General features: G+C 39.6%; 2 protein-coding genes across 13 annotated transcripts in view; one reads left to right on the forward strand and one right to left on the reverse strand.

The window, feature by feature from the left end:
• Positions 1–15897, reverse strand: part of PAAF1 (proteasomal ATPase associated factor 1) — a 42029-nt gene extending 26132 nt beyond the window's left edge. For 3 of the 9 annotated variants that reach the window (XM_014842071.3, XM_014842070.3, XM_014842072.3), the window contains exons 1-4: positions 15716–15897; positions 13869–13909; positions 8911–9014; positions 5383–5472 (exon numbers count right to left, since the gene is read on the reverse strand). In XM_014842071.3, coding sequence (XP_014697557.1) covers positions 5383–5472; positions 8911–9014; positions 13869–13909; positions 15716–15762 — 282 coding nt within the window. In that variant the 5' untranslated portion in view covers positions 15763–15897. Of the gene's footprint in view, positions 1–5382; positions 5473–5581; positions 5711–7306; positions 7375–8017; positions 8120–8910; positions 9015–13868; positions 13910–15679 lie in introns of all 9 variants that reach the window. The other 6 variants (XM_070490725.1, XM_070490722.1, XM_070490721.1 and 3 more) reach the window with 6 other exon arrangements.
• On the forward strand, positions 15884–18702 carry COA4 (cytochrome c oxidase assembly factor 4 homolog). Of its 4 annotated transcripts, none has more exons than XM_014842082.3 (2): positions 15884–16022; positions 18052–18702. In XM_014842082.3, the coding sequence occupies exon 2, from the start codon at positions 18064–18066 to the stop codon at positions 18316–18318; it is 255 nt and encodes an 84-aa protein (XP_014697568.1). In that variant the 5' UTR covers positions 15884–16022; positions 18052–18063; the 3' UTR covers positions 18319–18702. The 4 variants fall into 4 exon arrangements, with proteins under 4 accessions (XP_014697568.1, XP_014697564.1, XP_014697565.1 ...); XM_014842078.3 differs by having other exon boundaries at positions 15901–16137; XM_014842079.3 differs by having other exon boundaries at positions 15937–16076.
• The last annotated feature ends 1785 nt before the right edge of the window (positions 18703–20487 follow it).

The raw sequence follows: 20487 nt of genomic DNA on the forward strand, positions 1-20487 counted from the left end.
ATTTCTCAAAACAAAAAGATATTCTTGTATTCATCTATAGTCTCCTGCCTTAACTAAAAAGTTTTCCCTATCCTCATATCATTTCCATAGTTTCCATCTTTTGCTATTTTATTTTAAAATTAAGATACCTCTCCTAATTCTTATGAACCCACTTACACAAAAGACAGTCTTCCAAGATGCACCAGAAGAATTCATGGAAGCAAAGATGCTTCCAACTGACTGCTTTACATTCCCTCTGTAAAATCCTAAGAGTGTGTGTGTTCGTATTTCAGAATAAGTAACAGAGAATTCTCAGATTCTCTTACACAATTTCAATGCTAACAATCACTCCATGCATAAGCCATGATCAGAATGCCAAGTCTCCTTCATACACAGGCATACATACACTTATTAAAAAACATCCAGTTACAAATATTCCAGAAATGCAAGACTGAGATATATAATCCCAGACATATTCCCAGCAACAATGATTCCCATATGACCTAAATTATTATAGAAAAAGTAGGGATTTTTGCTTTAATTATCAAGCCTCCATTTTACTTTGTTCTATGCCAATTATACCATAATCAATAGGTTTGGCAAGAACTAAAGGGATAAGTGGGTCAACTCAAACACTTTCTAAGACTTTTTCTTCTTTAATTTGGTTCCTCAGAATAAAAAGACTGTTAATTATAGATCCTTTAATTTTAAGGATTATGACAATTAACATTTTTTATCATGTTTTATCATTCATAAAACATTTCCAAATACATTATATCATTTGATCTCATAATAATCCCATTCTGCTCCTAGCTTCCCATCACTGGGTGGTGAGGTAAATTTGACATAGCCCTGCCTTCACATTCTAGTGTAGGAAACATCTCTCTCAGATCTATTTCTTCTTCAACACTACTGCTACCACCCTAATCCTGGACCTTAACTCTGACGGCTGGTACTGTCAATTAACTTCTTTCAACTCTATATCTGGCTCCCCAACTACATGATGAGCTCTTAAGTGTCAGAACTATGTTCAGGAATTTCTTCCACAAATCACAGGCTATGTACATAGTAACTATTCAACAAATACCAAATGATAGCAGTTTGAGAACAGAGATGAAGTATCTCATCAACACTAGGTAGGAAAGTAAAGTCATCTGACTTGTATCAACAAGACCAACTACTGTCTCTATTAGCAGGACCCCAGAAACAAGACATATTTAAACACTTTCCTACTCACTCTGAAATCAATTTAATCCCTAAAACAACATGGTTCAACCTCTTTCCTGACTCAGGTGGCATTTATCTGACCGTCTGCTAAGCAGACTTTTGGCTTTATACCAGACACCTCAAACTTAACATGTAAGAAACAGAACTTGTAAGTCCCATTACTCCATACCAATACTACTACTTGTCCCCCAATTAATAAATGGCACCACAATTTGCCCGATTCTCAGGCCATGATTTTAGGCATCATCCCAACTCCTTATTTTCTCTCACATCTCACATCCAAGTCACTAGCAAATCCTGTCTGGCCCCACACTGCCAGAATGTAAGCTCTACACCACAGATTTATTCATTGCTACAGCTCCAGTGCCCAGAATACCAGGAACATAGTAGGTGATCAATAAATTGATGAATCACCTAATAATGAGCTCGAATAAGAAATAGAAAAGGGGCACAATTAATGATTTACAAAAAAAGACCCACTTCTCAAAAGGTGAGTGGTTTTCCCAACTCTCCCAAGGAGTTCATCACTTTCTCCCCCAGTGGTTTTCAGCACTATGTTCATATATTGTAGCTGTCGTCAACTAGGGGTGAATTTGTTCCTGAGGGGATATTTGGCAATGTCTGGAAACATTTTCAGTTGACACAGCTGGGGGTAATGTCCCACTGGCAACTCGTAGGTATCGGCCAAGGTTGCTGCTAAACATCCTGCAGTGCATAAAACAGACCCCTACAATAAAGAATTATCCAGCTCACGATGTCAATAGTGCCAAGGCTGAGAAACTGATGTATCGTACTATATCCTCTCAGTTAATATGCTGTCCCTGGAGGGGACAGGGATATTATGTTATTTATCTGTGTTACATATCTCTGGGGCCCTAGGTCCCAGACCTAAAAAGTAATTAAGTCAGAACTATCCATTTCTTTCAAAGTGATAGGACACTCAAGAGCAGATTATAGGTCATACCAGCTGTCTCCTTCCTCCAAACTTTTATTTAAGAAAAAGAGGAAAGGGAACTAACATTTATTGAACAGTTATTATGTGCCAGACATGTAACAGACACTACTCTCCTATAACCCCCCCAAAAATCTATAAGATAGGTATTATTCCTATTTTTCAGATGAGGAATCTGAGGTTTAAGAGGTGATTAAGTAATTTCCCCAAGGTGACATAGCAGAGCCAGGATACAAACCCAGGCCAGAGTTTAAAGCTAAAGATGCACTCCCTAGTCACAGCAAAAAAACAACAGATCAATGGGACAACCTACATAAAGATGACAATTCAAGTCAGTGAGATAAAGGATGGATTACCTTCTAAGGTTGCAACTTACTAATCATTTCAAAAAGAATTGTTATATCCCTACTTCAAACCAAATAACAAAAATAAAGCTTGAAATGTAAAAAAAAAACAAACAAAAAAACCAAAGAAAATATTGTATGTATAATTTTATTTAACAGTTATATTGTGCTTACTATGTTCCAGATTCAATTCTCACTGCTTGAATCCTCATAACAACCCTAAGAGATAAATATTAAATATTAATTTTACAGATAAGGAACCTGCAGCACAGGGAAGTCAAGTTCCTGGCCCAAAGTCACACAGTCAGTAAATGGCAGAACCAAAATTTGAATCCAAGAAGTCAAATCCAATGAGTTTGTCTTTAGAATCTGCTCTTATACATTATGCTATACAATTAAAAGTGAATATATATAAACTCATGGACTACTTTATGCAGGACCCCAAAGGCAGTTACCATAAAGGAATAAACTGATAGGTCTTATTATCCAGAAATATTAAATATTTGTGTGTCAAAAGACACTATAAACAAATTTAACAGTAAAAAATAAGCTAGAAAAAACTATCTGAAAAATACAGGGCAAGGGATCAATGCCCTTAATACAAGAAGAGCTCCCACCAATAAAGAAAACATCCACACTTAGAAAAATCGGCAAATGACATGAAGAGCAGCCAAAAAATATATGAAAAAGTGGTCAACCCTTGATTAAGCAAAGGAACGTAAATTAAACTAACAAAGAAATACCATTTCTCAAATTGGTAAAACTTAAGAAAAAATTCTAATATCCAGTATTGGCAGAGTGTGTGAAGTCAGGCTGGCAGAAAAGCAATACAGTAAAAAGCCCTTTTAGTCAATTGATAGGGCCCAGTGGTAGGTCAAATAATCAAAAAATTCAGTTAAAGTAGAAAATAATAAAAAATGATACACAAATACCTACATTTTACTTTAACTCAAATAAATAAATGTACATTAAAATTCACTAATCTTTTCATTAGTCCACTGATTACTATAAAGAAGCTTCACCTTGACTTTCTTATAATAAACTATAACCAAAAGGCACAATTTACAACTTCCAGTTTCTTTAAAGACAAATCTTTACTCACACTTACAAAGCAGTTTAAGAGCAAAACTTCATCTAGTGCTTCTTTCAATCTTTTCCCTAACATTTTGCATTTATCTTGCCTACACATAATATAATAGCAGCCCATGTTTACCAAGTCTTTACAAAGCAATTAAGTTAGTTTTCAAATAATCACTCTCTGCCTTTTCACACTCATATTTCATTGGTTTAACATATTTAATTAATTAACATAATTTCAAAAATAATATAACTGGCATTGTAACTGATCCTCGGTAAGCATTCAACTTAACCGGCAGTGTCAGAAGTATTCAGACCTCTGGGAAGAGCTTGAGCTGCAAACATGCTGTGGCATCAGTCAGTACATTTTACAGAGGAAATGCAGAGCAGTGGGTGACTCAACAAATCAGGTAAATGAAGGTCAGTTAGAACACACCAAAAGCCTTATAATTTGCATTACCTGTGACTCAGCAATTCTACTTTTACAAATGCATTCTAACCTCTTCCTATTTTTGTGAGCAAAGGGTTAGCTATAAGTATATCATCAAAATATGAAATCAGAAACACCCGAATGTCCAGTAATATGAGACTGGAGAAACTAATTATAGTAAAGTCATAGGGTGGAACACTATACAGCTCCTAAAAGAATACAGAGAAAGATGACATAAAATGAGGTACATAATATATTATTAAGGAATAAAAAGCAAGTTATAAAACAGCATGTACTGTAAAAACCTATTTCAGTAAAATATTTACATATATTTTGGTAAAATATTTTTTAAAAAAATATTGAGAGGTTCAAGCAAAACGATATGTAAAGCTCAGCACAGTGTTGGCACATAGTAGGGCAATGAATAAATATTAGCTATTACCACTATGATTATTATTAATAAAGGCTATATAACAAAAGTTCACAACAGTTATCTTTAGGTTGTAGAAGTATGACTGATTTTCACTTTCTTTTATATTTCCTAAATTTTCATCACTAAACATATATTTGTTTTGCAATAAGGGTAAAAAATAGCTATTTTTAAAAATAATACCACACAATAAGAAGTGGAAGGCTTTAATATAATCAGTTTATCCACCTCTTTCTCACTTTTGCTTACAAAAACATCATGGTAGTAGAAAGGTCTTTATCACAAAGTCTTTTCAAAATTATTCTTCGGGGGCCAGCCCCATGGCAGAGTGGTTAAGTTCTCATGCTCCGCTTCGGTGGCCCAGGGTTTCACCAGGTCAGATCTTGGGTGCAGACCTAGCACCACTCATCAGCCCATGCTGAGGCGGCGTCCCACATCACAGAGCCAGAAGGACCTACAACTAGAATATACAACTACGCACTGGGGGGCTTTGGGGGGAAGAAGCAAAAAAAGAAGACTGGCAACAGATGTTAGCTCAGGTGTCAATCTTTTTCTTAAAAAAAGGAAAGAAAATTATTCTTCAATATGTTGTACTTGCAATTTTGAGAAAACGTCCTGTTGGCAAAAAGGAACAGAAATACGACAGTGGCAAATTATGCAAACATCAGCTACTATCATCACTATCCAAAAGGTGGTAAGTAGTTCTGCTAAAATATGTATAAGGAAATTTCACACAATTCCTTTCTCTAAGATTACTAGTGAGCATAGACACATTCTATGTAGACCCAAGTACCAATTTTGCCAAACGTATCACACTTCATCAGCTGTTTTATCTTACAATGCAAAGTAAATGGAAGACATTAATTATGAAAACATTCATAGCACTAGACAAGCAGATAAAATGAAAAATTAACCTGCTATTACATTTTCTCAAAATACTTACACTCTTTGCATGAATTCTGGGAAAAGTAGTACATGGTGCCAAAAACTTTGAAGATGCATTTTCCTTTGGACATGAAATATGAATGCTTTTCTAAACAGAGGGGGAAAGATGAAATTCATCAGTAAAGCTACTCCAGTGGAATCAAGGCCCCTTAAAGAAAATATTAGGATGACAAGAAATTCTCATCTTTTAAGTGTACCTTCTCTAATCCTCCTTCCCCAGCCCATAAAACTATCACGCCTCACAGACGAACAATTCTTTTACTGCAGAGGGCTGCAATATGATTTGGTACCGATGAGCTGCCATTATCTTTTTCTGTTGAAGTAAACTGTACCATAGAAGACAGACCAACAATAAGATACAGTTGACAAAGGTGAGACCATTAATTTTTAGAAGAAAATCTAACACCAGTACTCTCAATTAGCACCAGAGCAAGGAATAGGACCAACAGAAGAGTTCATAAAGAGATGTGAGAAAACAGCACTAGCCTCCAAGCCCGGGGCCTCACAGATTAGTTTACAAGTAAACTTGCTGCCTGTAAGACTTGCAGAGAAAAGCTTAGGCTACTGACATCTACAGTTACCAGAGAAAAGTGGTAAAGTAAATTACGGTACACTCATACAATGTGTAGGCCCTGGTCAAGCTTGTGGGGCCCATTCCACCTAGGACTTCAACTAACTGTACATGTTTGTAGATAGGTCACTGTCAGAGAGCTGTATTATGATTGCCCAGGTGTTTTGCCTAGTCATTATCACATCTTTCAGCTACTGTAGCAAGACAACACTGGTGACACAGTAGGAAATTATACCTAGAACCAGATGTTAGATTCAGGCTATATGACTTGCTAAAGGCCGCCTTTGTAATCATTTAAGATAGCACGTGTTGATGTATAAAAGGCTAGATAAACGTTTTTCAAGTATTCTTGCAAAATGACAGTCCCTTACTCTAACCAGTAGAATACCACCACCACCACCTAAGGATATATTGTCTCCTATAGAGAGCTGAGGAGCTGCACTCACTAAACAGCCCTTAATCTGCTATTTCTTCTGTAGCAGCACTCCAAAGTTTCTGGAAATTCTACTGGACAATGAAAATGTCTTCAGTAATCAAGATTTTCTGAACCTCTTTATAAGGTTAATCTATGTACAATAAGCACGGGTTCTCACAGTTCATTACTTTTGAAATCATAATATTCTCATCACTAAAAATCAATATGCTCTTATTACAGGTCTTCCACTCCTTTAAAAAGAAAATCAGAATATTCATATAAACAGTACTTTCTTAGCTAGTATACGCACGCCTGGCTGCCTGCAGGCCTTTCATTAAATGAGTTTTTGCTTCTAACACATGACAAAGCCCATATAGCTGCAAGAGAGCTGACCTGGATTTGGAATTGCCTCCTGTACCCAAAACTATAGTGTCAGCTAAACTCTACTGGCTAAATATTCCTGCTAGCAAGGGTGCAAGGAGCTCCAAGAGCTTAGTGTTCAGGATTCTGTAAGAATTGGGTTTTCTCTCGGAAGACTTAATTTCTTTGGGGCTAATTACAGGAAAGATTTCAAGAATCAGTGGTTTTCTTGTGCTTATCAATCCTGCAAATCAATCTTTAATCCATAACCAGGCTATGGAGGAAGATAAATGTGGAACTACCTTCCAATGTAAGCAGTGGAGAATCATGCTGTTAATGAAAATATTTTAAAGAAAAGTTGCAGGAGACATCAAAACAGGCAAAAATCTGGGGATGGGGGCGGGGATGTGAGTATTCCACACTAAGATAAAATTCAAAGTTAAACTTTTTTATTCTTTGGGGTTAAGTATTTAAACATAATGACAGATCTTCTGTTTAACAGAACAATGTAGCAACATCAAATAGCAAAGTGACTCATGGCAGTTAGGAATTGAATGCTCAACCATAAGCACTTACTGTCTGACCCAGCAGGTACACAGCAGAAATTAGCAATGATGCTGGAAGAGATAGAATTGCATCAGGGCCTGAGTACAAAGGGAAGAAAGGAAGTCAGCACCCAGGCTGTGGATGCAAAACACCTGGGAAAAATGTAGGCTGGTAAAGTGGTGTTATACTTGAAGTTATTAGAACTGGGTTTCAATTCTGGTATACAGTCTAACTAGCTTTGATTATTAGGGTTAATTAACCTCTCTGAGTCTGTTTGCTTATCTGGGTGGAAATTTAAAATGCCAATCACCTAGAATGTTATGATAAACAACAACTCACTTTTGTAATATCTTAGTTTCATTCATATGCACTCTCACTCCCCACTAACCAGCCAGCCTATAAAGTAGAATACTATCTCCATTTTATAGATGAGGAAACTGAGGCTCAGGGAACTAAGTTATTTATCCAAAACCATATTGCTAGTAAGTGTCAGTTAACTAAGACTTGGACTCAGATCTCCTGACACCTTCTACAATACCATGGCTGTTTATGAAAAGTATATATAAAATATATAACAATATGTTGCCTATTACCTTGCACAGAGAGTAATAAATGAACATTTGCTAAAAACTTGATGTAAAAAACAAAGTATTCTCTATTCTTATCAGTATACCCAAAATATTTTACAACTAAAAAAGTTTAATTACACAAAAAATGGGGAAAAATAAAAGGCTGGTTTACCCTTTGGGAATCATCTCACCAAGCACACTGACTGCAGCCATCAGAAAGAGTAAGGAAGGTCAGATCATGGGTTCTGCAACACTTAGTTTGGCCATCTACTCACTTTAAAGACCAATGAGAAAAACCATTAAATACCATTAATGTAGGTCTTCACCAAGGTCAGGCACATTATAAGGTTATGCTATCCAATACGGTAGGTACTAGCCACATGAGGCTACTGCGCACTTGAAATGTAGCCAATGCAAATAAGGAACTGAATATTTTATTTTATTAACTTAAAGTTTAATTTAAAAACGAATACTTGATTTATTGGAAAACTTTTTAAGTATGTTTAGAACTACTTGGGTTTGTGAATCTATGTTCTCAACTATAAATTTTATGAAATCTACATACATATCAAGTATTTTCAATAAAAATTAGAGTCTGAATTGAGATGAGCTGTAAGTATAAAATATATGCAGGATCTCAAAGACAATAAGAAAAAAATGAACATAAAATATCTCATTAATATTTTTTTAATATTAATTAGAGGTTGAAATATTTTAGACATACTGGGTTAAATAAAATATATTATTAAAATTAATTTCACCCATTTCTTTTTTCCTTTTTCATGTGGCTACTAAAAACTTTAAAATTACCTATGTGGCTCATATTATTTATCTATTGTACAGTGTGGGGATAAGGGAAGTATTAAGAAGTTTGATTGCATCTAAAAATATATGTAACTACAAAAATAAACCTCTTGATATTCAAGGCAATAAAAACTATGATTATGGTACAAATGAAATGGAGATGACACTGACAGATAGATAATAGTACAAATATTTAAAGTAGATATATAGGTACAATCACAGTTTTGGACATGGTGTCTTCTAGAAGACATAAAAACCTACCTTGTTTATTTCATTCACAATAAATCCTTCTGAAGCTGTAACTTCTGGGATGCCATCTTGGCCAATTCCTTGACAAGTTAGGTTGCCATACAGAGTTGGTTTCCCTATAAGCACAAAAGAAGCATGTCTCAAAAAAGAAGAAGAATTTAACATTTTTCTCCTTGAAGACCCAATTTAGGCATCTGTATAGACAGCAGAAAATTGGCTCATGAAAGAAAAGCAGGTATTCATATTAAAAGTGAGGTGAAGTGGAAAGAGCACTAGCCTAGGCGAACCTAATTTGGGAGGGAATACACTCAAGGGCTAAAAGCTAGGAACAAAGATTTAGAGATATAGCATACTATTTGTAGGGAAAGCTAGTGGCGTGATCTCAATCTCAGTTTTGCTGGCTGTGAAATGGAATTTTCCCAGGATGAAAGGTGAAGATCAACATGCATATACATCCACAGGATATACGCAAAATACATGGCAAAGAGTTAAGCGTCAGTAATCTGGAAAATGTGCTTAAGTAGAACATTGCTTTCTCAGTAATATGGGCTAAACACAATATTACCCCATCTACATATAAACATATGTAGATGGTAGAATGAAATTTAAAACTTTCTATTCTTCTTCTGCACTTTATATATATACTTCTGTAACAGCCCATAACACAGTTTACATGTCTGACCTCCCCCCTAGACTGTGCACACCTGGACTGCAGAAACTAGCAGGGTGCTACAAATTATTCAGTAAATAACTGTTGCACCAAACTGAAATTCTAGGAGTAAGAGGGAAGTAGAAACCACCCATCATGGATTGACACAGAGTTGGAGGGCTTCCCAGAGAGGGTGGAACTTGAGTAGGACCTTGAAAGATAGGACTGGGCTAGGCAGAAGATAAGCAAAGGAAACTCCAAGTCAGGCAGGGGCATGTAAAGAATAAAAGAAAGTCAGAAAGAACAGGGGGAAGGAGGCATCAAAGAATATACCAGGTTTGCTTACAACAGTCATGGAAAAGGTAGATGGAGGATATTAATGGAGGGCCTCACAATCTAGGGTAGAAGTTTGGACAAGAGAAGATCTAGTGAAGAAGCTTTTGGCAGAAAACTAGCGTGAAGCGATAGTTCAGAAAGACACCACAAAAATAGGATTGAGGGAACTCGGCTTTTTGTCCCACTCTATGATTCCCTCTTGGCTTCACCAACTGCCCTATGAAGTCTGGCCCTCATGGTACATCACTGCAAACTATCTCCTATCTGCACCCTCAGTGGTCTCTTTGTAAAGTCACTGAAATGATCTCAGTGTTGGTTTTTCGTCTATATAACAGACCTGGGATTAATCCAAATACTCACCTTCTACATTCCTACATGCAGGCTGCTAAGTGCCGCTAGAGAAAAGGACCCAACTGTGCAGACTGGCACCACTCAAACTCTGCATAGTTTTGCAGTCCTTTTGCCCCTGCTGTTCCCCACAGCAGCCAATTCTCATGACACCTATCCTGCCATAAAAACCTTCTTTCTGAATAGCTAAGAAGTAGAAACAACTCAAATGTCCATCAAATGATGAATGGATAAAAAAATGTGGTGTATCTATGTAACGGACTATTACTTGGCCACAAAAGGAACAAAGTATTGACAAAAATGGATGAACCTTGGAAATGTTATGCTAAAGGAAAGAAGTCAGAAGACCACATATTTCATGATTCCATTTATATGAAATGTCCAGAATAAGCAAATCCATAGAGACAGAAAGTTTATTAGTGGTTGCTAGGGGCTGGGAGGAGGGGGGGAATGGGGAATGACTGCTAAAGAGTATAGAGTTTCTTTTAGGGGTGATGAAAATGTTCTGGCATTAGATAGTCATGATAGATACACAACTCTGTGAACATACTAAAGTCTACTGAATTATATACTTTATTTATTTTATTTATTTATTTTTTTGTGAGGAAGATTGTCGCTAACATCTGTCGCTAATTGTCCTCTTTTTGCTTGAGAAAGGTTGTTACTGAGCTAACATCTCTGCCAATCTTCCTCTATTTTATGTGGTATGCCACCACAGCATGGCTTGACGAGAGATGCCAGGTCCATGCCCAGGATCTGAACCTGTGAACCCCAGGCTGCCAAAGCAGAGTGCGTGAACTTAACCACAATGCCACCAGGCCAGCCCTATATACTTTAAAAAGGTGAACCTTATGGTATGTAAATTATATCTCAATAAAGCTGTTACTTGAAAAAAATTAAGATCCTAATAGTACCTACCTCATAGGATTGTGAGAAATAGAAATAATGTATGTAAAGTAAGTAGCACTCATTCTACTTCAATAAAACTGCTATTTAAAAACAAACAAAATCTGGGGCTGGTCCCGTGGCATAGTGGTTAAGTTTGAGCACTCTGCGTCAGTGGCCTGGTGTTCGCAGGTTCAGATCCTGGGCGTGGACCTAGCACTGCTCTTTAAGCCACACTGTGGCAGCGTCCCACATAAAATAGAGGAAGACTGGCACAGATGTTAGCTCAGGACAATCTTCCTCAAGCAAAAACAGAAAGATTGGTAAGAGATGTTAGCTCAGGGACAGTCTTCCTCACAAAAAAACAAATCAAAACAAAAAACCTCTTCCTTAGGAGCTGACACTATTTTCAACACATCACAAAGAGAACTGAGGCATTAAGACACTCTCAAATTTCCATGTCCATGCCTATGCATTTATCTACATCTGCACTTACCCTCACCTTCTTTCATCTTACTCTTTTAGACTTAATTCTATCTCCTTCTATCTCTTCTAAGACATTGGTTTTTTAGTCAGTCCTCTCTGCTACCTACAACCTATATTTTAATTGCTCTGCAATTAGTTCCCATCTTTAAAAACAAAACCCTTGACCTTCCAGCTACCATTCTCTCTTCTTCTATGCAGTACCAATTTGCTCAAAAGAAGACTCTGATTAAAACTCTATTTCTGGGCCAGACCTGGTGGCCAAGGGGTTAAGTTCAGCACACTCCACTTCAGCTGCCCAGGTTCAGTTCCCAGGCAGGGACCTACACCACTCGTCTGTCAGTGGTCAGGCTGTGGTGGCGGTTCACATACAAAAAGAGGAAGATTGGCAGTGGATGTTAGCTCAGGGCAAATCTTCCTCAGCAAAAAAACCCAAACCAAAGCAAAAAACCCTCTATTTCTCCTAGAAATAGAATATATTATTATACAAAGACATCAAAGGTATCTGAAATGAAAAATAATCAGTAAAACAAAACTTTCTGATAAATTTGGAAGGAAATTTGATTTTTCTTTTAATGTCACCACACTAACTGCAAACAAATAGAGAAGAATAACACAGGAGTGTCAGTCAAAGGAAAAATTGATAAGATTTGGGAACTATCTGGATATGGCAGAGTAAAGCGACTAGGTTTTTCACTCTGATGCCTAGAATGATAGTAACTTAGGAAATAAGGGGGCCAGCCCAGTGGCACAGCGGTTAAGTTCATGTGCTCTGCTTCGGCAGCTGGGGGTTTGCCACTTCGAATGCTGGGCACAGATCTACACACTGCTTATTAAGCCATGCTGTGGCAGGCATCTCACATATTAAAAAAAAATAGAGGAAGATGGGCATAGATATTAGCTCAGGACCTATCTTCCTCAGCAAAAAGAGGAGGAGTGGCAGTGGATGTTAGCTCAGGGCTAATCTTCCTCAAAAGAAAAAAAGAAATGAGAAAATCTAGAAAGATAACCTGTTTGACAACAGAAGTGCTCAGCTTGGTTCTGGATTTGATAAATTCAAGATGACAGTGAATGTCTAGTAGAGAAGTGTTCTAGCAGAAATGTCTAGCAGACAACTGTTCAATCTCTACTTGAATTCAAAGAGAGGTCAGGGCTAGAGTGCTGGGAGCCGTCAGCCTACAAGTTAAGCCTCTGCCTTGTGACACCGTCCAGGAGAGAGATGAGGGGACGCACAGCGACCCTCAAGGGAATCTACCAGGCTGCACCTGCAATAAGTCTCCCTGGCACTTTTGACTTTCCTGCTTCTGCTTACTCTGTTCTGCACCTGGGGTTATTTCAGGGGAAGTCAGCTCGGCCCTGGGAATGAAAATGAAACAATACAATATTCTAGGGAAAGTTCTGGGAAAAAACATCTTCTAGGGAAAGAACATTCTGACCCGTCCTTTGGTCTGGTGAAGCGATGGGAGTGGAGAAGGAACGAAGAAATCTGTAGCCCCCACAGATCTCTCTGGGAGGATGGTGGTTGCCAAAGCCCATTGAGTCAGGAGGCCGCTGGGGGTAGCCTCCTTGAAGTAAAGAATTACAGAAGCTTAACTCCCCCTGGGCCTACACACAATCAATTACTCTTGGGCAGAAGCTTGACTCCCCCCGGGCCTACACACAATCAATTGCTCTTAGGACTATTGTCTACCTTACAATCAATTACTCTTAGGACTATTGTCTACCTTGCAAAAACCCGCTTACGCGAGCCAAAAACATGTACTAGGATTGTTTCATGAAATCATCCTTGCATACCCTGAGCCCTATATAAGTCATACATACACAAAATAAAGTTAGACTTGGACACCAAACTCCTTGTCTCACCGCCTCCTCCCCCACCAACGCCGTCCATCCCTCAGGAGACCCTGTTCAGCTGGGGCTGGACCCCGGCACTAGAGCTCTAGATCTAGGAATCATCATCAGGAAGGTCACAATTGAAGCTATAGAACTGTTTAGAGTACAATAATAAATGGCTAAGAAACTGATTAAGATGCATCAGCAATGTGTCCATGAGTAAGTCTGTGGCTTCTAAATGGGAAATCAATCTGAAGGCCTTTCCCCGGAATGGAGAAGTTGAGGTGATGTGAGTACAGCACAGATTGGTCAAGAACATTTGAAGATTATGAGCATTGCACAAGGAGTCTGGGCCAGGAGAAAGTAGGACGCTCTCTTCTAAGGATGGTAAATCCTCCTTCTCTAAAGGGAAGGCATATAGATTTATGGACATTACCTGGGGGGTGACAGCTCAGCCAGGCCTCCCCTTCATCCTTCCTATGAAGAGAGACAAAAGCCTAATTAGGCTCACTTAACCTTGAAAAGGATGCCACTGGTGCAAGGGGAGAAAAAAGATCATATAATTTCCAGTTTGGCCATAGTACTTAAACACGTCTAATATAACATCTTATCCAGGTATAGATTATTCTAAGACAAACTTGGTTTATTTGTTGAAGAAATAGTTGTCGATTAAGTGTTTAATACCCAGATATCTGTTGGTTAAACAAAGCGCAAATATTTCAATACGGAGTTCACTATTCATTTATAGCTCTATAGCTTTGAACAATCACAAATATTTTATATTTAGATATTTATTGAGACTATTGTAAGCCAGGCCCTATGCCAGCACTTTGCATATAACATCATTAATCCTCACAACTTAACAAGATACCTTTTATTATCCCCATGTTAAAGATAAAAAACCAGGGACCAGCCCTGTGGCCGAGTGGTTAAGTTTGCAAGCTTTGCTGCGAAGGCCCAGGGTTTTGTTGGTTCGGATCCTGGGCACGGACATGGCACCACTCATCAGGCCATGCCAAGGCAGTGTCCCACATGCCTAAATAGAAGGACCCACAACTAAGAATATACGACTATGTACCAGGGAGCTTTGGGGAGAAAAAGGAAAAAATAAAATCTTTAAAAAAAAGATAAAAATCTGAAGCTCAGAGAGAAGTGACTTGCCCAAGGTCACCTAGCTATGAAGCAGGAATTGAAACCAAGGACTATATATGATGTCTATGTTCTACCACCTCACAGACTTTTTACATGTTTTAGAATGCACCTCTAATCCTTATCTCCTCACTCTAACACTTTTAAGGTATAGTGGAAAGGGCTTAGGCCTTTAAGGAGGAAGACGTACGTTGACAGCAACTCTCTATCACTTACTAGCTGCATGATCTTGGGCAAGTTACTTTCTCTGATTCTGATTCTGATTCTGCCTTCTCTCATAGGCACCTGGTGGCCCTCAATAAATGTTAGTGTTCTTCCTTTATTACTTATCACACTTTCTCTGTTGTAGCAAGTGATGTGTATTTCGTTTTGGCCTATCTAGTAAGGTATTAAGTTTAAATTTCTTAAATGCAGGAGGCTATGTTTTATTCATCTTCACCATTTTTTCAACTTGAAAAACCCTTATCAGTAATAACAGTTGCCATTCATGGCACTGCTGTACTTATCCTGGTATCTAGAGTAATGACTTGCACAGTATATGATCAAAAGTATATTTTAAATGGATGAATGGTTTCCTGTGCCTTCCCAATTAAGCTGTCAGCTTCTTGAGGGCAGGAACCAACCCTTAAGTTTAGAGTACACATCCGAACTCTACCAAGCATCTACCTAGGTCAGAGTCTGGACATGGTAGTATCATATCACATGGTTTCCTGAACAGAATTGTCCAATATGACTAACAGAGCACTACAGGCCGAGGAAGATACAAAGATTTCATCATACACTCAAAGACAATGTGGTGGTGGTGAGGCCAGGGACTTTTGCAAACAGCTGACGACCAATAAATATTTACTAAACAACTATGACTCCTCAGCCAAGAGTCTTTCTTCAACTCATCGATCCTAGTTCTCACGCTGGGATCACACAGGACCTATGTGTTCCCTTGGCCTCATGGCAGCTCTTCTAAAAATGAAAAACAATGACCATGTAGATTTGAGACTTTTTCTAGACCCAGTGCTTCCTCAACAACTGATGAGGTAACCCCTATGGATATCCTGGGCCGGGCAAGGTTATCCTTAACGCAAAGGCAACATCCGTTACCCGCCTCCTTTGTCCCGGTTCCGGGCTTGGATTCACCTGAGGGCTTGCGCCCAGTCGCTCTGAATCCTCAAAGGCGCCGCCATCTTGAACCCGCCTCCACTAGCCCGCCTCTTCCGCTCTTTCCCGGAAGTGGGTCCCCTGAAAGGGGCTGAGGCGAGGACGGAGGGCGGGATCTACACCGAGAGGCCACCAATGAAAATGCGCGGTGGGTCCTTCCCCTCACCCACGTCCGCGCGCGCGCTCCCCATAGAGGCTGGTTCCTGGCAGGAGAGTCGGAAGCGTTCCAACTGCGTGCAAAGCCGACGCTGCCGTGCAGGAGCGCGCGTTCGGGTCTCCTGTTCCGGTGAGCATCTCGTGCGGCGCCTTTGTGCGGTGAAGCGTAGCGGGCACAACCGAGGTGCGCTCAGCCATTGCGCGCGCGCATGCGTCCTCTCCTGAAGTTGGGAGAGGAACCTCAGGTGACTTGGCCACCTGATTTTCTCTGCTTTCCCCTCCTTTCCAAACGTCAGTCCAGGCCGGCCTCCGCCATCCAGCTGCCGACCATCTCGCTTGCCCACATCTCTGAGCAAGGGTCCTCCTCTTTTTACTCCAGGGGGCACGGAAGGCGGGATTTGGCGAGGGAAGAGTACGGTAGCATTTACTGAATCCGCTTGTACCCCATGCACTTTTCACTTATTATCATATTAATCCTGACAGTAATTCTGCGAGTTAAATATTACTTTAAGGAGGAAACTTAAACAGATTGCATGCTAGGGTAAACAGATTGCATGGTAAGGCGTGGTGCCGGTATTTGAACTCGGATTTCTAGGTTTAGGAACCAAGGCACTTTTCTTTCCACCGTGCTTGCTCTAAGAGGTTTGCCTTTAAAGAGCTCACAGTGTATTTAGAAAGAGGAAACATGTACAGTAATACGAACTATCGTTTATTGAACTCTGGACGTGCCAGTCTCCTTACATGCATTCTCTCATTTAGTCTTCGACAATCCTGTGAGGTAGATATTATCTCTTTTTTTCAAGATAGATTATGAATTGATTTGCTCAAGGTCACCCAATGAGTCAGTTGACAAAGCCAGGCTTCCAATCCAAGCCTGTTTTCAAAGCCCATTTCCCCCCTCCTCCCTTAGGTTATACTTCCTCCAAAGCAACTGAGTTTTGTGTCGGGCTGTGGAGTGCTTAGATTCTTCTTGTGACTTCCATTGCCCTCTAAATGCCTTCACAGGGCTAACAAGGCCTTGCTATGATCAGATATTTTCTCGTCTTGCCAATTTCACTTGTTTTCCTGTTCTCATACTTTATTCTCCAGTCATACGGAACTTTCACTTCCTCTCCGTGTTGCATTTTGTCTCAACCCCCTCCGTGCTCTTCCATTGACCAGGAACATTCTTCCTCCCCATCTCTGGCTAACTCCTATTCATCCTTCAAGTCTCAGTTTAGAAATCACTTTCCCAGGAAGCCTTCCCTGCCTATTCCTGCCCTTGTCTGGTATCCCTCCACTGTGTTCCCAGTTTTAACTGTCTGGACACACTGTATAGTAAACTGTTTACTTGTTTAGATTGTAAACTCCATGAAGGCAGGAACTGTGTCTTGGTCACTCCTGTATCCTCAGCTCTAGCATGATAGGTACTCAGTGATCCTTTGCTGAGTGAATCAGAGACACAGGCATTAAGGAATCTTCGCTCCTTTATAGCATGTTATGGTGAAATTTGTGCAAAGGCCAGGGTCATTTCTCTTCAAACCTTCCTTAAGGTCCTTCTCTGTGCTACTTTCTACTGGGTGTTCTGAAGCAGATGATCTTGGGAAGAGAGTCTGGGCAAATACACCTCACATTAAGCACTCTCACTTACCTCACAGACTCATCTCTTGCCCTGACCCTTGCACACTGTATGCTACTGCCACTCAGCTGTCTCCATTCCTCCCATATGTCAAACCCTATGCATAATTGGGTACTCTCCCAAGTGTTAAACTTTGTTCTTCTCCAGCCATAGAATAAGACCAATAGGAGAAAAGAAGAGAGATTAATTCTTTTGGGGTGGATCAGAGATAGCTTCTCCAAAAAGGAGACATTTCACCTAATTCAGATTCCATTAGCAGAGTCCATTGAAGCTTATTTAGTGCTGTGCTAAGCATTCTCACATACTTTGTCTCATTCCGTTCAGTTCAAACCATTTTGTAGGCATGCACTCTGCCACGCCTAGTGCTGGGGGCACAAAGGTGAATCAGGTCCAATATCTGTCCTCAAATAGCTTACAGTCTCCAAGGGAAAACATATGCATAAATAGGCTATAACAGTGCAGTGGTCAGTGGTATTTATAGTAGAGGAACCTCATTTATAATCATGTCCCTATTCTAACCTTGCCTCCATTGACGTTCTAGAGACTCCCAAAGATGTCAACTCAAGGCCATACCTGGGTCCGACAGGTGAAGAAGGAGGATGAGGAAGAGGACCCTCTGGACCAGCTGATCTCCCGATCTGGCTGTGCTGCTTCCCACTATGCAGTGCAGGAGTGCATGGCCCAGTACCAGGACTGGCGACAGTGCCAGGCACAGGTGCAGGCCTTCAGGGACTGCATGAGTGAACAGCAGGCAAGGCGGCGGGAGGAGCTGCAGAGGAGGAAAGAACAAGGCACTGCACACCACTGAGACCCCAAACCACCTATCCCCAGAGGATGGCCCTGCAGAAACTAGCACTGAGAGATCATGGGAGGAAGAAATCCTAAATGGTGGAAGTGTGGGCCAAGAAGTGTAAAACTAGCAGATAGTCTTTGGGACTGGGGTTAAGAGCGAAGCAGCAATAGGTTTGGACAGGACTGCCATAAAGAGCTGTCATATTTTCATGATGAGATCCCATACATTGTTGTCCATCTTTTCCCACCAATATTAAATATTGATGAATATTTGCCAAGTAAAACAAAGAGTGGGGTTAAGGGATGCTCTTCTACCCTACATCTTGGGTTAGTGTGCCAAGTACTGAGCTGATTACATGGACATTCAATTTTAAAAATAAATTCACAATCTGAAGGTAAATTGGTTCCCTAATCAAGCCTTCATTTATTCAGTCATTGGTTCTACAGGTTTTTCTGATACCTTCTCATGTGCCAGACACTTTTGGAAACTGATGTGATGAATAATATGATCTCTGCCTTCATGTTGCTTAGTCTAGTTTGAGAGAGAGAAACAAAACAACGCTGGAATAACAATCATATAAGTGGGGCCGGCCCCGTGGCTGAGTGGTTAAGTTTGCACACTCTACTTGGGCGGCCCAGGGTTTCACCACTTTGGATCCTGGTTGCAGACCTAGCACTGCTCATCAAGCCATGCTGAGGTGGCATCCCACATAGCAAAGCCAGAATGACCTACAACTAGAACATACAACTATGCATTGGGGGGCTTTGGGGAGAAGAAGGAAAAACGATTGGCAACAGATGTTAGCTCAGGGCCAATCTTTAAAAACAAAAAAAACGAATCTTAAGCGAGTTAAAGTTGAACCTTTAAAGATGAAGTAGACATTACCTATTTGTAACATAACAGAAAGGATTATTATCTGCAACAAATAAAAGTTACCTAAAAATCAGTAAGAAAAAACAAACAGCCCAAATGAAAAGTGAACAAAGTTAAAGTATTATTAACTGATTCTGTTGGAAAAATCAAAAGTATTTGTAATGAGCAGTATTGGTGGGAATGGAGAGAAACATATTCACACTATTGAAGGGATCATAAATTAGTAAAGCTTTTGGAGGGCAATTTGGTGGGATCTACAAATATTTTAAATATTTAAACAGCAGTTCCTCTTTTAAGAATCTTAAACAATATTTTTGCAAGATGTATCTACTATTTTCATTGCAGCATCGTTTATAATTGTGAATAAATAGTCACAATGTAAAATTCCATCAATAAGGACTATATTTGCTTATATATCCAAATCTTTTATAACAGGAATGTATCTATGGGTTAATTTGTGTAATTAAAATAGAAATAATAAGGCATGAGATTCTAGCAGAGAGGAAAGGCAGAAGGACCTCCTTAGCAAGAGGAATGCCTTTCACACTGGCTAAGTGGAGGGAGCAGTTTCTGAGGACTCGGGCTCTAACAGGGAGCTAATACATTCTGTGACTGGGTGGGTCACAGAATGTATTTGGGCAAAGAGGGCTTTATTGCCACCCCAGCCTGTTTCCTCAAGTAAATGGGATAATTCCTGTTTAATAGGCATCCTAAGAATTAAATGAGAGATATAAATAACTAGTAATAAAAATTGTGAGCATTTATTTTTCTTTTCCTTTTACTCCCCAAATCCCCCCAGTACATAGTTGTATATTTTAGTTGTGGGTCCTTCTAGTTGTGGCATGTGGGACGCCACCTCAGCATGGCTTGACAAGCGGTGCCATGTCCACGCCCAGGATCTGAACCGGCGAAACCCTGGGCCACCAAAGCAAAGCGCATGAACTTAACCACTCGGCCATGGGGCCAGCCCCAATTGTGAGCATTTATTAAACTGTTATAACTAATATTTATGGAGCATTTAACCCAGGCTGTCTGTGCTCTCAATCCCTATGATAGGCTGCTTTCAAATCCTACTATGCAACTTACTAGCTGTGTGATTTGCAGCAAATTACTTAACATCTAAGGATCTGTTTTTTCTTCTGTAAAAATGCAGTTATAATACCTTCCTCATAAGCTTCAAAACTAGTAAAGGTAGACCTTTCTCATAGGGTTGTTGAAGAATGAGTTAATATTGGTAAAGAGCTTAGAAACAGTGTCTGGCACATAGTAAGCATTCACTAAATGTTAGCTGTTATCATCATTATTGTATGC

The sequence above is a fragment of the Equus asinus genome, chromosome 20 (genome assembly GCF_041296235.1).
Source record: "Equus asinus isolate D_3611 breed Donkey chromosome 20, EquAss-T2T_v2, whole genome shotgun sequence".
NCBI classification, from domain to species: domain Eukaryota; kingdom Metazoa; phylum Chordata; class Mammalia; order Perissodactyla; family Equidae; genus Equus; species Equus asinus.

What these genes read in the sequence shown, in the direction of transcription:
- COA4 (XM_014842078.3), top strand. Translation starts at nt 16,102, where the DNA reads ATGCGTCCTCTCCTGAAGTTGGGAGAGGAACCTCAG. An exon ending in AGTTGGGAGAGGAACCTCAG is followed by an intron (nt 16,138 to 18,051) that starts GTGACTTGGCCA and finishes TTGACGTTCTAG; the next exon opens with AGACTCCCAAAGATGTCAAC.